This window comes from Trichosurus vulpecula, chromosome 3 (assembly GCF_011100635.1).
Source record: "Trichosurus vulpecula isolate mTriVul1 chromosome 3, mTriVul1.pri, whole genome shotgun sequence".
Lineage (NCBI taxonomy): Eukaryota > Metazoa > Chordata > Mammalia > Diprotodontia > Phalangeridae > Trichosurus > Trichosurus vulpecula.
In genome coordinates this window covers 278,380,481-278,396,172 of record NC_050575.1, presented here as the reverse complement: position 1 = coordinate 278,396,172, position 15,692 = coordinate 278,380,481, and the positions used below count along the sequence as shown (strand labels likewise).

The window sequence follows — 15,692 nt, the reverse complement described above, 5'->3', positions numbered from 1 at the left end:
GAAATTACTTTTTATTACACTAAATTGACATCTAGGCATATGAGTAAGATTCCCCCATCACAATATAAGATCTTGAGGGTAGGGACTGTCTTGTTTTTGTCATTTGCCAGAATGCCTTGCATTGCTTTATAAATATTGAATTGTTTTCTCAAACAACTTTTCCCTCTCTATAATTCACTTCCTTTTGCTAAGAAATATATTCCTTGGCCTTCCTCCATTCTCTGGCTATATCTGATACATATTTCCTCTGCCTTCACTCCAGCTCATAGTGTGCCAATGGTGGGGACCTCACCAAGGCCCACACCGAAGAGGGAAGAAAGACATCTGTCTGAAGGGCTGACAAAAGAGTCAGTTTGCCAGGGATACTCCTTACACAAGTCTCAGCAGGTGTGCACGCGCCTTCCTTACCTGCTGTAGGTGAGGGAAAGGGAAGGGCAGTGTTGCCTAGCAACTAGGCAAAACCCACTTGTTTGAAGGAATGCAGCACAGAACTATCAACTCCACGGGCAAGTGTAGGCGTCCACAATATTTTTTTTTCTGGGTGATTTTTTTTTTTTAAATTTCTTTATTTATTTTTAGTTTACCACACACGGTTCTACATAGTTTTGAGTTCCAGATTTTCTCCCCTCCCTCCCCCCTCCCTCCCCAAGACGGCATGGAATCTCATATAACTGTCATGTATAACTTCGTATTGAATTAATTTATGCACTAGTCAAGTCGATCCACAATATTTTTGATAAGAAATATAATACCCAAATTGGAGGCCCACAATACCATCTGCTACACAGGATTACTTCCTTCAAAGATAAAATCAACTATGATAACTGTGTTTTCAAACACAATTTGTGGTAAATTACTCTAGTAGATCTGGGTACCTCATCCCTTTTATGGATAGGAAAATCCAGCCTTTGATCCCTAAATCATTCTCTGCAACACAAATCACTAAGAGGCATTTTCAGGCTGGAAAAGGAGAGGTCACAAAGTTCTAGCAGGGGCATAACCAAAGAGGTTTAGAATCTCCAAAAAAAAAAAAAACCTCTCTACCCCTAGACTGGGGACCTGACATGCATTATCAGCCTCATGCCAGAGCAGCAACTGGGAAATTCAGAAGAAGGCTCATTCTGAATTCCAAGTCATGAAACTTTCAGTCCCTGCACTAAGGAGAGTGGGGAGGAGCATGCATTTATTAAGTGCCTACTATGTGCCAGGCACTGTGTTAATTACTTTACAAATTTAATCTCATTTGATACTTGTGACAACTCTAGGAGGTAGATGCTATTATCATCTCTGGGAAATTGAGGCTGACAGAGGTCAAGCAACCTGTCCATGATCACACGGCTAGTATGTATCTGAGGCTAGATTTGAATTTAGGTCTTCCTGACCCCAGGGCCAGTACTCAATCCACTGAGCCACCCAGCTGCACCAGCTCTTCAGCCTTCCCTATTCCCCTCCCCCATCCCAGGGCTAGAATCCTCCTTCAAAGTCATGTTAATTAGACTACTGGGATCTTAGCCTTCTTTACAGGGGACTCACATAGCTCTAGCTATCTGCTCAGACAGCTACTTACCTTCCATTATAGGGACAAGATTCACAGTTAACACACAGTTAACACAGCAAGTATCATTGTCTCTGAGTTACAAACCTAACATTGGTTAAAAAAAACAAAACAAAGACCTTTCAAGGTGACTAAGGTTTGAGGCAGTGTGGTACTGTGAATAAAGTGCTGGACTTGGGAGTCAGGAAGACCCTGATCCAGATTCTACTCCAGATACTCATTACTGTGTGATCATGGGTAAGTCACACCCTTGATGAGCCTGTGGCAACTCAGACTTTAAGTCACTGAATTAAAGTTGATATCTATGATAGTGCTGGGCATTCCCACCTTCCTCATGAAGTCACAGGACCTTCATGTATGTAAAAGGCAATGGGTCAACCCCTTTTGATCAGCAATCCAGATCATAAGAAATTCTTCTGCTGAAGCTTTCTTGCTTACCCCTGGAGGCTGGGACTGAAGTATTCCTGCTACCTCTTCATCACTTAAACTCAGCTGTAGCCATATGGGATGAGTGTGCAGAAGGCGATCCAATATGCTGAGTCTGTTGGAGAGGCTGTCGTAGCCAGAATCCCGGGGGCAGCTTTTTAAATCCTTTTTCTCAGGGCAGACATTATCCATGTCTTTCAGTATACTAGAGGGAAGAGGAAAAACAAATGTTTAAAGGGCTGTGATAGGATTTTTTTTTCTTCAAACCAAAACTCTTCACAGAAAGATAGAGTCTCAGAGTAGGAAGAGACCCCAGAGGAGAGGTTAGTCCAATCTGCTTCGAGTCTCTCTTCTCTCCAATACATCCTCCACATGCTGCCAAATTTATTTTCCTAATGCCAGCACTACATAGCAGCTGGGCAGCTAAGTGGCAAAGTGGATGGAGTGCCCAGCCTGGAGTTAGGAAGATCTGAGTTCAAATCTGACCCCAGACACTTACTAGCTGTGTGACCCTGGGCAAGTCACTTAACCCTGTTTCCCTCAGCTCCTCATCTGTAAAACGAGCTGGACGAGGAAATGGCAGACCACTCCAGTATCTCTGCCACAAGGAGTTGGACGCAACTGAACAACAAGATGTAGGGCCTACTATGTGCCAGGCACTGTGCTCATCGTTTTACAAATATTATTTCATTTGATCTTTTCAATAACTCTGGGAGTTAACTCCTATCATTATTGCCATTTTACAGATGAAGAAACAGGCAAATAGTCGCTAAGTGATGAATCTAGGGTCCTACAGCTAGTAAGTATCTGAGGATTTGAACTCGTATCTCCTTTACTCCAGGCCCAGGGCTCCATCCATTGTGTCACCTAGTCACAAATCTTAAAGCTTTATTTAAATGTGAGCTATCCTTATCTTAGCATCATATGGAGCCATAGAAGAATGTTGAATAGGGGAGTCACTTAATACTTTTATTTAAACCAGTAAAACCTTCATTTTAGGGAACTTAGGTTTTGGGTTTTTTTATTTTTATTTTTTTTTTATTTTTTATTTTTATGGTTTTTTTTGTTTGTTTTTTTGGAGGGGAGAAGGCAGGGCAATTGGGGTCAAGTGACTTGCCAAAGGTCACAGAGCTAGTAAGTGTGTCAAGTGTCTGAGGCCAAATTTGAACTCAGGTCGTCCTGACTCCAGGGCTGGTGCTCCACTCGCTGCGCCACCTAGCCCCCCCTGGGTTTTTTTAAACAAAGGCCACACTCTGTAGGACTTTATGTCACTCATACGGTGCCATACTGTCTTTGGCATACTTTAGAGGGAAAGGACAATCGTGGTGTTATGCCACTCTCTGTGTAGCTGCAGGAATATCATCCTAGGCCTGCTTTAATGAAATGAAAAAGGGAGAATACTGAAGATCTTGTCAAACCCTCCATTCTTGCTCACATTCATCTCTCTTCTATCTTTAGTAGGCAGAGGCTTATTGGGGGAAATGTCAAACCTGAAGTATCTCCAGAAGAAGAGTATGTTGGCATCTTCAACTTTTGCTCCTCATACACTATTTTGCTCTTGGTAATTTGAACATGTATCTGTCTTAGAAGCAATTAATTTCTGTCAGGCTCTGCTGGCTCCTATGTTTAACTTAGCCTCCCAATTTTAAAGACGTAACTCTAGGCTTAGATCAGTTAAATAAGCTACTCCTATAATTATACATCATAGACCGACGTGACTGGTCTAAATTGAGGGGTTCACTTAGTCATTTACAAAGGTAAGACCTTTATGGTTATTCCTTTATATGGCCTCACTTGCTGTCTGTCCTTTTCCCAACCCTGGATTTTATCCAAGTCCTTTGTATTTATTTGAAAAAAAAAAAATAAAGGATTCACTTCTTTGAAAAACTGAAAAATCCCAAGATGTATCTTAGTATGAAAGGGCAGCTAGGTGGCACAGCAGATAGATAGAGTACAGTGCCTGGAGTCAGTAAGACTCATCTTCCTGAGTTCAAATCTGGTCTCAGACAAATCTGGCTTGTGACTCTGGGCAAGTCACTTAACTGTTTGCTTCAGTTTCCTCATCGATAAATGAGCTGGAAAAGGAAGTGGCAAACCACTCCAGTGTCTTTACCAAGAAAACCCCTAAAAGGGGTCATAAAGGGTCAGACATGATTGAAAACCTCTAAACACCACCACCACCACGGTTTGAAATTATGAAATCTGCACACAATACAAGTAGGATCATAGGCAATGAGCTTCAATATTGACCATGGTTAAGACTGTCAAATTCAAGAAGGTAAATTACAGTGAATTCCTCAGAGCTTTCAGGTCCTTGTACCAGAGGTGACAGGTACCAAACATTTTACTCTTTGGCTTCTGTCTAAAATTTCTTCAGTGGCTTCTTCAACAATCAAGCACATAATTTACTAGACTTTCCTCCTTTCTTACAGTTCTATTAACAGTACATGGTGCAGTGTTTTGGAGTCACAGAATTTAGGTTTGAATCCTGCTTCTGGTACTTGCTACCGGTGTGACCTTGGGGCAAGTCACTTAAGTTTGCTGGCCTCATTTTCCTCATCTCTAAAATGAGAGTTTAGAATACATGATCTCTGAAATACCTTCCAGTCTAGCTCTGTGATTCTTGACCAGACTTGTATTTATTTAGAAAGGATAAATAAAGTTGCTGCTTAGATTTGGGTCTCACACCTAGAAATCCACATCAATTACACAAAGTACATTTTGCAACTTACGAGGAAAGTGAAAAAAGTTGGAAAGAGACAAGGGATATTGTTTTGCTCATATCAATGCCAAATAGGTGAGGCAGTGGGGTTAGGGGTTAAAATGACTGTGGCTCTTTCATTAGCTGCCAAATGTTACATTTGGGGTTAGTGCCTTCTGCTTCTACTCCCACTCCTTTTGGGTGGAGTTGTGTTCAGAAATATCACACCCTTTCATTTCTCAGATCTTGCAACTCTCAATTTATATCTCATTGACTCAGGAGCATTTTTCTTATATGTTCTGTAAGGTAACTTCATCTGGTTATTTGTGTTCATAGTGAATTTCAGCAGCTGGAAAAGAATCACCGTGTATCCCAAGCCCCAAGTCAAAACCTCCTCCTTTGAAGATTCAGTTCTTTGGAGCCTGAACCACTGCTATTTTGCAGCAGGCTGCCAGCAGGAATGACAGTTCTTGACAATTTTCAGACTCGTGTTGATAGCATTTTTTTTTCTCCGAGATGTAGAAAATGTAATAATTCTGAGCCAGTTTTGAATTTCAGATTTCCATCGGAAACTGCAAAAGCCAGACAGAAAGTCTCACAGAGTAGAATTTATCCCTTACCGATGGCAGTAGCACTGAGAGCCTGAGACCTGCTGTAATCTGGGAGTATGCCTAACAATAACAATAGCTAACAATAATGATAGCTGGCATTTACGTGGCAATTTAAGGTTTGCAAATTATTACCTAATTTTATTCTCATAATCACTTTACAGATGAGGAAACTGCAACTGAGAGAGGCAAAGAAATTTACCCAGGGTCACACGAAGTAAGTGTCTGAGGCAGGATTAGAATACCTGACAGGTTTTCCTGGCTCCAGGTCTAGCATTCTATACACTACATGACAAACCAACAAATGTACCACTCCCCCCCCCACCAAATAAAAAACAGAAACAAAAAACTTAATTTTTACAGATTGCAAGTGCTTGGCAATATAAAGCTGGACATACATTCTAGCTTATGTTATGGAGGCTGTCCTTAATAAAGTGAATGGTTAAATAATTTATGATCCTTGTGCCTCTACAGCAGAAAGTATCACAAAAATAGGATGCAAAGTTCTGTCCTAATAATAAGACTTATAACAAAAAGACAGAGGCCATCTCAGAAAGCAGAACTGTTGGAATAAAAGGATTGAGGCCATCTTAGAAAGATACAATTTCTTAAGTTTTCGTTGTTGTGAAATTGTGTTCATGGTTGAAACCAGTTTGTCATCAACAGTAGGATTCTGGATAAACTGGACTTTAGGGGGACTACTAGGACGGTGAGGAGACTGGAAACTATGACAAAATTCTGGAACTGAGGGTATTTAGCCTAAAGAAAAGATTCAGGATGGACATAATGAATGCTATCTTTACACATCTGAAGAGTTCTCATATTAAAGGGCTAAGATTTGGTTTTTTTTTTATGCTTGGAGGGTAGAATTAAGGTAGGAAGCTCCTGAAAACAAAACTTCAGCTAAATATGAGAAAAACCTTTCTGATTACAGCAGTTTAGCTAGCCAATCAATAAGCATCTATTAAGATTTTACTACATGCCAAGTACTGTGGTAAAAGCTTGGGAATAGAAATGCAAGCTGAAAGAATGCCAGTGGGGGAGAGGGGCACTAAGTAGGGGATGTCAGGTTGGTAAGGCCAAAACCAAGCAGAGAAGCTGGTGGAAAATGAAGAGTTGTTCCGGGGATGAAGCCAAGATGGTAGCTGGAAAGCAGGGACTAGCATGAGCTCCCCGCCGAGTCCCTCCAAAAACCTATAAAAATGGCTCTGAACCAATTCTAGAACTGCAGAACCCACAAAACAGCAGAAGGAAGCAGGGCTCCAGCCCAGGACAGCCTGGATGGTCTCTGGGTGAGGTCTATCCCACACGGAGCTGGGAGCTGGGAGCGGAGCAGAGCAGAGCCCAGCATGAGCGGCTCAGACCAACCAGACCAGGAGCCGGGTGGAGCGGGCCCTAGCGCCCTGAATCAGTGAGCTGCAGCAGTTGCCAGACTGCTCAACCCACAAACACCAAAGAGAGCGGAGAAGGTTAGTGGGAAAAGCTGTGGGAGTGGAAGGAGTTCGAGGGGCAGCGGAGGTGGGGCAGATACTACTGCTGTTGCTTTTAGCCCCAGGCCCACCTGGTGGGAGGAATTAAGTGGCAGATCAGAGCAGGAGTGAACAGCTTGCTGAAGATCTAAGCCCAGTCCGGGTTGGGGGTTCTTGGGGAAGGAGGAGTGCTGGTGTGGCAGAGCTGGCGCATCCCCCCCAAATGTGGAACATAGAACTCTTTAGTCTATAAGCAGTCATACCCCACTGAAAAACTCAAGGGTCAAGATAATTGGTTGGGAATATGGCCAGGCAGCGAAAACACACCCAGATTCAGTCTCAGACTTTGGATTCTCTCTTTGGTGACAAAGAAGACCAAAACCTACAGCCTAAAGAAGACAACAAAGTGCAAGAGCCTACACCAAAAGCCTCCAAGAAAAACATGAACTGCTCCCAGGCCATGGAAGAGCTCAAAAAGCATTTGGAAAAGCAAGTTAGAGAAGTAGAGGAAAAATTGGGAAGAGAAATGAGAAGGATGCAAGAAAACCATGAAAAACAAGTCAACGACTTGCTAAAGGAGACCCAAAAGAATACTGAAAAATAAACTGAAGAAAACAACACCTTAAAAAATAGATTAACTCAAATGGCAAAAGAGCTCCAAAAAGCCAAGGAGGAGAAGAATGCCTTGAAAGGCAGAATTAGCTAAATGGAAGAGGTCCAACGGACCACTGAAGAAAATACTACCTTAAAAATTAGATTGGAGCAAGTGGAAGCTAGTGACTTTATGAGAAATCAAGATATTATAAAACAGAACCAAAGGAATGAAAAAATGGAAGACAATGTGAAATATCTCATTGGAAAAACCACTGACCTGGAAAATAGATCCAGGAGAGATAATTTAAAAATTATTGGACTACCTGAAAGCCATGATCAAAAAAAGAGCCTAGATACCATCTTTCAAGAAATTATCAAGGAGAACTGCCCTGATATTCTAGAGCCAGAGGGTAAAATAGAAATTGAAAGAATCCACCGATCGCCTCCTCAAAAAGATCCCAAAAAGAAATCTCCTAGGAATATTGTCGCCAAATTCCAGAGCTCCCAGATCAAGGAGAAAATACTGAAAGCAGCCAGAAAGAAACAATTTGAGTATTGTGGAAACACAATCATAATAACCAAAGATCTGGCAGCTTCTACATTAAGGGATCAAACGGCTTGGAACACGATATTCCAAAGGTCAATGGAGCTAGGATTAAAACCTAGAATCACCTACCTGGCAAAACTGAGTATCATGCTCCAAGGCAAAATATGGACTTTCAATAAAATAGAGGACTTTCAAGCTTTCTCAGTGAAAAGACCAGAGCTGAATAGAAAATTTGACTTTTGAAAACAAGAATCAAGAGAAGCATGAAAAGGTAAACAAGAAAGAGAAATCATAAGGGACTTACTAAAGTTCAACTGTTTTGTTTACATTACTTCTTAGGGAGGGTGGGGGGGAAGGGAAGAGGGGACAGAATTTGGAACTCAAAGTTTTAAAAACAGATGTTCAAAAACAACAAAAAAAAAAGTTTTGCATGCCACTAGAAAATAAGATACACAGGCAATGGGGCGTAGAAATTTATCTTGCCCTACAAGAAAGGAAGGGAAAAGGGGATGTGAGGGGAGTGGGGTGACAGAAGGGAGGGCTGAATGGGGAACAGGGCAACCAGAATATACGTCATCTTGGAGTGGGGGGGAGGGTAGAAATGGGGAAAAAATTTGTAATTCAAACTCTTGTGAAAATCAATGCTGAAAACTAAATATGTTAAATAAATAAATTTAAAATAAAAAAAAAGAAAAGAAAAAAGAAAAGAAAATGAAGAGTTGGCTGGAAATTCCTGGCCCTCCCTTTACATAAAGGAGACTTTGGGAGGAGTTTTTTAACTCCACCCTCCAGTCCTCCAATCAGAGGGGCAGAGGCAACTGAGGGCTCCAGATGAGATGTGAATACCAAAGCTAAAACAATCTCTATGATGAGATTTCTGGTGATGAGCTTATCCTGGGGGACCTTGAGGTTGTCAGAGGCAGTCCAGGGGTAGAGTCAGCTTCCAGGGTGAAGGTTTCTATAGCATGGTAGACAAAGTCCTGTGGAAAGTCAGAGGCAGAGCCTGTAGAGGAATTCAGTCTAGAAATGGAAAGGGCTTCTTAGTGATATAAAGAATTTCATGATATCAGAGAATAAAAGGAAAGTTGTAGAAGAAATTTATGCTTCATGCTTAATGAACCTACTGTGTTCAAAGACAACATTTATTTTTTTGATATCCTTTTTTTTGTATTTAGTATTTTTCACCAGTTACATGAAAAAACAATTTTTAACATTTGTTTTTAAAACTTTAAGTTCCAAATTCTCTCCCTTCCTGCCTCTCCCCTCCCCCATTGAGGGGGCAAGCAATTTGATATAGGTTACTCATGTGCAGCCATGCAAAACATATCCATAATAGTCATCCTGTGAAAGAAAACACAGACAAAAAAAAACCTCAAGAAAAAGGAAGTAAAAAAAGTTATGCTTCAATCTGTATTCAGACACCATCAGTTCTTTCTCTGGGGATGGATAACATTTTTCATCATAAGTTCTTCAGATTTGAAAGACAACATTTATTAAGCACCTACTATGTTCCAGGTACTGTGTAAGAACTAGAGATACAAAGGGGGAAAACGACAATCCCTGATTATAATCACTTTCATAACTTTTCAAACCAAAATATCCTCCTTGGTCACATTTCCCTATTTCTGCTGTCTCTTCCAGTTAGAATGTATGCTCTTTGTGGGCAAGTAGTACTATTTTCCCTTTTGTATTTGTACTCCTAGCACTTAGGGCAATTGGTGCCTAGTAATTACTTTGTCCATTTATTCATTCATACAGATAAGCCCACGGTACCTATTGAATAGGAAGTGTATAGGAGAATTGCTCTATCTACTACTGCTTTCCTGTGCAGACTGGATGAGTTGTTCTTCAACTTAAACCTATAGAAAGCTGCCCTGGAAGACTCATTGCTCTATAAATGGTACAGAGTTCAGTCAAACATAGTTCCTTACATGAAACAGCACTAGAATACAAGCCTAAACTATACACATTTGTTAAGCTAAACAAATAGGTTATTTTTTCTCAAATTGGGAAATAGTTAAGATATGAAGTATGGATTCCCAATTGATTGTAAGGTCCTTGAGGACAAGGACTTTTAGTTTTTTTGTTTTTGAATCCACAGCACCTTAACATAATGTCTTATGTAACAGGGGAAGGGAGGAGTGGAGAAAAAGCATTTATACAGAGCCTACTAAGTGCTATGCTAAGCAGTATACAAATATTATCATGTTTAATCCTTACAATAGCTCTGCAAGGTAGGTGCTATCATCATCCTCACTTAGAATTAAAGAATCATAGATTTTGTCAGAATTTCAGGCAGTACAGGGAACTCTAGGCATTATGCAACTCAGACCAGATCTTTATCAGATTCCAGGCCAGGGTGGCTGCCTGAAAGAAGAAAGGAAGATCAGCTCACCAACACTTAAGTCCAGCAAAAAACCTAAAAATCACACTAGGCCAAATAATGATCAAGAAATCCAATGAGAAAACATACAGTGAGTGACTTATTCTACCCCAGTACTGAATAAGAAGTCAACAGGTCCCCAGACAGTGAGAAAGGGCTTCTCCAGCAAAGCCAGAGCCCAAACAAGCAGACAAGTCAGCAGCTTCCCAGTGCAACTAGACAGACGAGAAATGTGGATAGTCTGAAGGGTTCTGGGATGGGAGGCAACAAGAGCGGAGTGCTTCCTGAGAAAGTACCAGGTGGTTGGAAACCCACTGTGGTGGGGACCTTGCAAATGACTTAGAGCAATGGCAGTGCTCAAGTCAGTCGACACTAGGCCCTTGAGTTCTGGGACCCCTAGCATTCATAGGTCAGCTAGGTGGTGCAGTGGAGGGTGCACTATACCTGAAGTGAAGAAGACCTGATTTCAAATACAGCCTCAGACACTTACTAGCTGTGTGTCTCTGTGCAAGTCACTTTGAAGAAATGGAGCAAGATAAATACCAGAACAAAAACAAAAGATTAAAAAACAGAAAATTCAAGATAGCTGGTATCAAAACACCTAGAAATCAAAAAACCTGGAAAACAGGTCAAGGAGAAATAATTTAAGCATCATTGAACTCCCTGAAGACCATGCTTTTTCTAAAAAGCTTGGACACTATATTTCAAAAAATTACAAATGCCCAGATGTGTCAGAACCAGAGAGTACACTGAGGACAGAATCCACCTTTCACATTAAGAAAGAACCTTTCCGAATGCCTTGAAAGGCAGAATTAGCCAAATGGAAAAGGAGGTTCAAAAGACCACTGAAGAAAATACTACCTTAAAAATTAGATTGGAGCAAGTGGAAGCTAGTGACTTTATGAGAAATCAAGATATTATAAAACAGAACCAAAGGAATGAAAAAATGGAAGACAATGTGAAATATCTCACTGGAAAAACCACTGACCTGGAAAATAGATCCAGGAGAGATAATTTAAAAATTATTGGACTACCTGAAAGCCATGATCAAAAAAAGAGCCTAGATATCATCTTTCAAGAGATTATCAAGGAGAACTGCCCTGATATTCTAGAGCCAGAGGGTAAAATAGAAATTGAAAGAATCCACTGATCACCTCCTGAAAAAGATTCTAAAAAGAAAACTCCTAGGAATATTGTCGCCAAATTCCAGAGCTCCCAGATCAAGGAGAAAATACTGAAAGCAGCCAGAAAGAAACAATTTGAGTATTGTGGAAACACAATCAGGATAACACAAGATCTAGCAGCTTCTACATTAAGGGATCAAAGGGCTTGGAACACGATATTCCAGAGGTCAATGGAGCTAGGATTAAAACCAAGAATCACCTACCCAGCAAAACTGAGTATCATGCTCCAAGGCAAAATATGGACTTTCAATAAAATAGAGGACTTTCAAGCTTTCTCAAAGAAAACACCAGAGCTGAATAGAAAATTTGACTTTCAAACAAGAATCAAGAGAAGCATGAAAAGGTAAACAAGAAAGAGAAATCATAAGGGACTTACTAAAGTTCAACTGTTTTGTTTACATTCCTACGTGGAAAGATGATGTGTATAATTCATGAGACCTCAGTATTAGGGTAGCTGAAGGGAATACACACACACACACGCACGCATATACATATATGTAGAGAGAGACGGGGGCACAGGGTGAGTTGAATATGAAGGGATGATATATAAAAAAAAAATCAAATTAAGGGATGAGAGAGGAATATATTGAGAGAGGGAGAAAGGGAGAGATAGAATGGGGTAAATTATCTTGCATAAAAGTGACAAGAAAAAGCAGTTCTGTAGGAAGGGAAGAGGGGGCAGGTGAATCTTGCTCTCATAGGATTTGACCTGAGGAGGGAATAACATACACAATCAATTGAGTATCTTACCCCACAGGAAAGAAGGAGGAAGGAGATCAAAAGGGGGAAAAGATAAAAGGGAGAGTAGATAGGAGGAAGAAGTAATCAAAGGCAAACACTTTTGAAAAGGGACAAGGACATGGGAGGAAACTGAATAAAGGGGGATAGGATAGGAAGGAGCAAAATATAGTTAGTCTTTCACAACATGAGTATTGTGGAAGGGTTTTGCATAATGATACACATATGGCCTATGGTGAATTGCTTGCCTCCTTAGGCAGGGTAGGTGGGAAGGAAGAGGGGAGAGAATTTGGAACTCAAAGTTTTGAAAGTAGATGTTCCAAAAAAAAAAGTTTTTGCATGCAACTAGGAAATAAGATATACAGGCAATGGGGCATAGAAATCTATCTTGCCCTACAAGAAAGGAAGGGAAAAGGGGATGGGAGGGGAGTGGGGTGACAGAAGGGAGGGCTGACTGGGGAATGGGGCAACCAGAATATATGCTATCTTGGAGTGGGGGGGGGAGGGTAGAAATGGGAAGAAAATTAGTAATTCAAACCCTTGTGAAAATTAATGCTGAAAACTAAAAACATTAAATAAATAAATAATCCAAAAAAGAAAGAAAGAACCTTCCCAACAACAACAACAACAACAAAATATCATAGCCAAAATCTGGAGTTTCCATGTCAAAGAAAAATAATGCAAGCATTCAAGAAGAAGCCATTCGAGTACCAAGGATCTACTGTGAGGATCAAAGACCTGGTAGCTTCTAAAAGAAACAAGAGATCTTGGAATATAATGTTCCTAAAGACCAAAGATATGCTTGCAATGAATTATAACCTACCTTGCAAAGCTGATCTTCTTCCAGTGGGGGAACAATGGACCAGTAATGGAAAAGAAGACTGTCAAGCATTTTTGATGGAAAGCCTAGAGTTGAGTAGGAACTTTGAAAAACAAACAGTAAGAGTTATGAGAAATCTAGAAAAGTAAGTTTACTTGAGCAACTGAAGAGGATGGATGTATGATGATACAGTGCTAACATTCTAATGAGGAAGAAGAAACAGAACCATAATGTCTTCAAAGGTATTGTGGAAGTTAAATTAAAAACAAATGAACAACCAGAGGACCTGGGAGTAGATTGATTTTGTTCTGAGGATTCAAAGGAGCATAAAAGGAATACAGCAGCACAGAAAGGAGGATGAGGGAGTAGAACTTGATAGTTCTCATAATGGGAGAATGGGCATTGGATAAACCTAACTCTTACTTGAAACAGGCAATGGAGGCTTAAGTGTATGTGAATGTACAAGAGTTTTGTTTAGAAATTGTTGTAACAATTTGGCTAGCAGCTGCTGTAGGGGTGTAAGACCCACCAACAACCAGCACGCAGAAAGGTGCCAACACAGGTTCTTTTGATCTGCTTTACTAAGGAAAGTAGCGTTAAGGGGGTTAACAATCTTATTTCAATCCAACATACACATATCATTCACTTAGTTCAGGGGGAAAAGCCAGCACCCTGAACTTCAGGGAAATACAAACAAATTACAAACATCAACAGACAGACCTTGTCTGATTCAAATCTCAATGCATAGTTACCAGGGTTTAACAAAGTCCCAACATCTGAGTTTACAAGCTGGAGGGCTCTTAACTACAGCTGCCCAGAGTCTCCACATCAACACTCCTCCAAGAGTGAGAGTCCCAAGCAAATAGCTCTGTTCTCTCTTTTTATACACTCTTTAGCCATCATCAAACGACCAGAACTCAGGCTCCTAGTATTGGCTCTTGTCCTAGCAACTCCCCTTAGTACCCTGAAGGCTTCACGCCCACATAAGATAAGCACCTAGTAGATAGGGTTTGGTCCTGGGGTTTAGCACCTAGTAAGACTCTATCAAAGATACCCAACTTAATTGATATTACAGAAATACATCCAACTCAACAGAAAAATAAGTAGGCACAGGAAGGGGATTAGTTAAAAGGGAGGATAGTGCCAAGAATGGATTAATTACAAGCAAAACAAATTTCTTGATCTAAAAAAAGGAGAGGGGAAGGGGGGAGATTAAAAGAACTGGAATCTAAGGGGTGGTAATCTATCAATACAGGAATAGATGAACCAATTGTGGTACATGGATGTAATGGAATGATTATAGAGTAAGAAATAAGGAAAGAGAAGATTTCAGAGACTCCTGAGACTTATGAATTGAAACAGAGTGAAATGACCAGAAACAGGAGAAAAATTTACATAATTACAACAGTATAAAGAAAATCAACTCTGGAATATTTAAGACCTCTGATTAAAGCCATGATCAACCATATTTTCAGAAAACCTATGATGAAGCATGTGACCCATGCTTATTCATGCTCTATTTCATGACAGAGAGATGACAGACTCAAGGTGTAGAAGAAGCAAACATTTTTAAACAAGGGCATTATGTTGATTTGTTTTTGCTTGACTATGCTTATTTGTTAGATGGTTCCCGCCCCCCCCCCCCATCCATTTTTAATTGGGGATTAGGGGCTGGGTTGTGTGTGGGAGGCTGGGACAGAAAGAATGACTTAGCAATAGTGATTCCACAAAACACCGAACTGAAAACTGAAAAAACACTGAACATTAAAAAAAGATGAATAGAGAACATAAGCTCTGAAAGAAGAATAGACAAGAAAAACAGTCTTGAAAAATAGCATGTGATAACTATGATTACTTGAAACTGAAAAGCTTCTGCCCAGACAATATCAATGTACCTAAGATAAAAAGGGAAATGGTCAAATGGGGGAAAAAACCCTTCATATCAGATTTCTCTGTTAAAGGGTTGATATCCAGGATATACAAACAATTAAGAAATCTCTAAGACTAACAGCTATTTCCTAATAGTTAAATGGTCAAAGGGCATGAACAAACAGTTCTCAAAAGAAGAATGGCAAAGCATTCACAACTACCTGAAAAAATGCTCCAAACCACTAATAATAGGAGAAATGCAAATGAAAGCAAACCTGAGGTTTTACCTCACACTCTGCGAATTGGCAAAAATGACAAAAAAATGGCAACAGTCAATGTTGGAGGGGTTGTAGAACAATAGGCACACTAATATGCTGTTGGTGGAGTTATGAAATGGTAACAACCATTTTGGAAAGTAATTTGCGATTATGCAAATACAGTAACTAAAATGTCCCTACCCTCTGAACCAAAAACTCCATTACTGGGCTTATAACCTCAAGGAAATCATCCATAAGAAGAAAAGTCACCATATATCTCCAAATATTTATAGTAGCACTTTTTGATAGCTAAGAATTGGAAATATGCTCATTGATTGGGAAGTGGCTAAACAAATATTGGTATGTGCATATAATGGGATATTACTTTGCTGTAAAAAATGACATGTGAGATGACTGCAGAGAAGCATGGAAAGACTGACATGAACTGATGCAGAGTAAAGTAAGCAGAGTAAAGTAAGCAGAGCCAAGAAAACAATATACACAGTAACTATAATAATGTAAACAGAAATAACAATGACAC

General features: G+C 40.1%; 1 protein-coding gene across 3 annotated transcripts in view; it reads right to left on the bottom strand.

The window, feature by feature from the left end:
• RIN2 (Ras and Rab interactor 2) overlaps positions 1-15,692 on the bottom strand; it is a 236,935-nt gene that overhangs the window by 40,708 nt on the left and 180,535 nt on the right. For all 3 annotated transcript variants that reach the window (XM_036751603.1, XM_036751604.1, XM_036751605.1), the window contains one exon: positions 1,994-2,186. In XM_036751603.1, the coding sequence (XP_036607498.1) occupies positions 1,994-2,186 (193 nt within the window). The remainder of the gene's footprint in view (positions 1-1,993; positions 2,187-15,692) is intronic.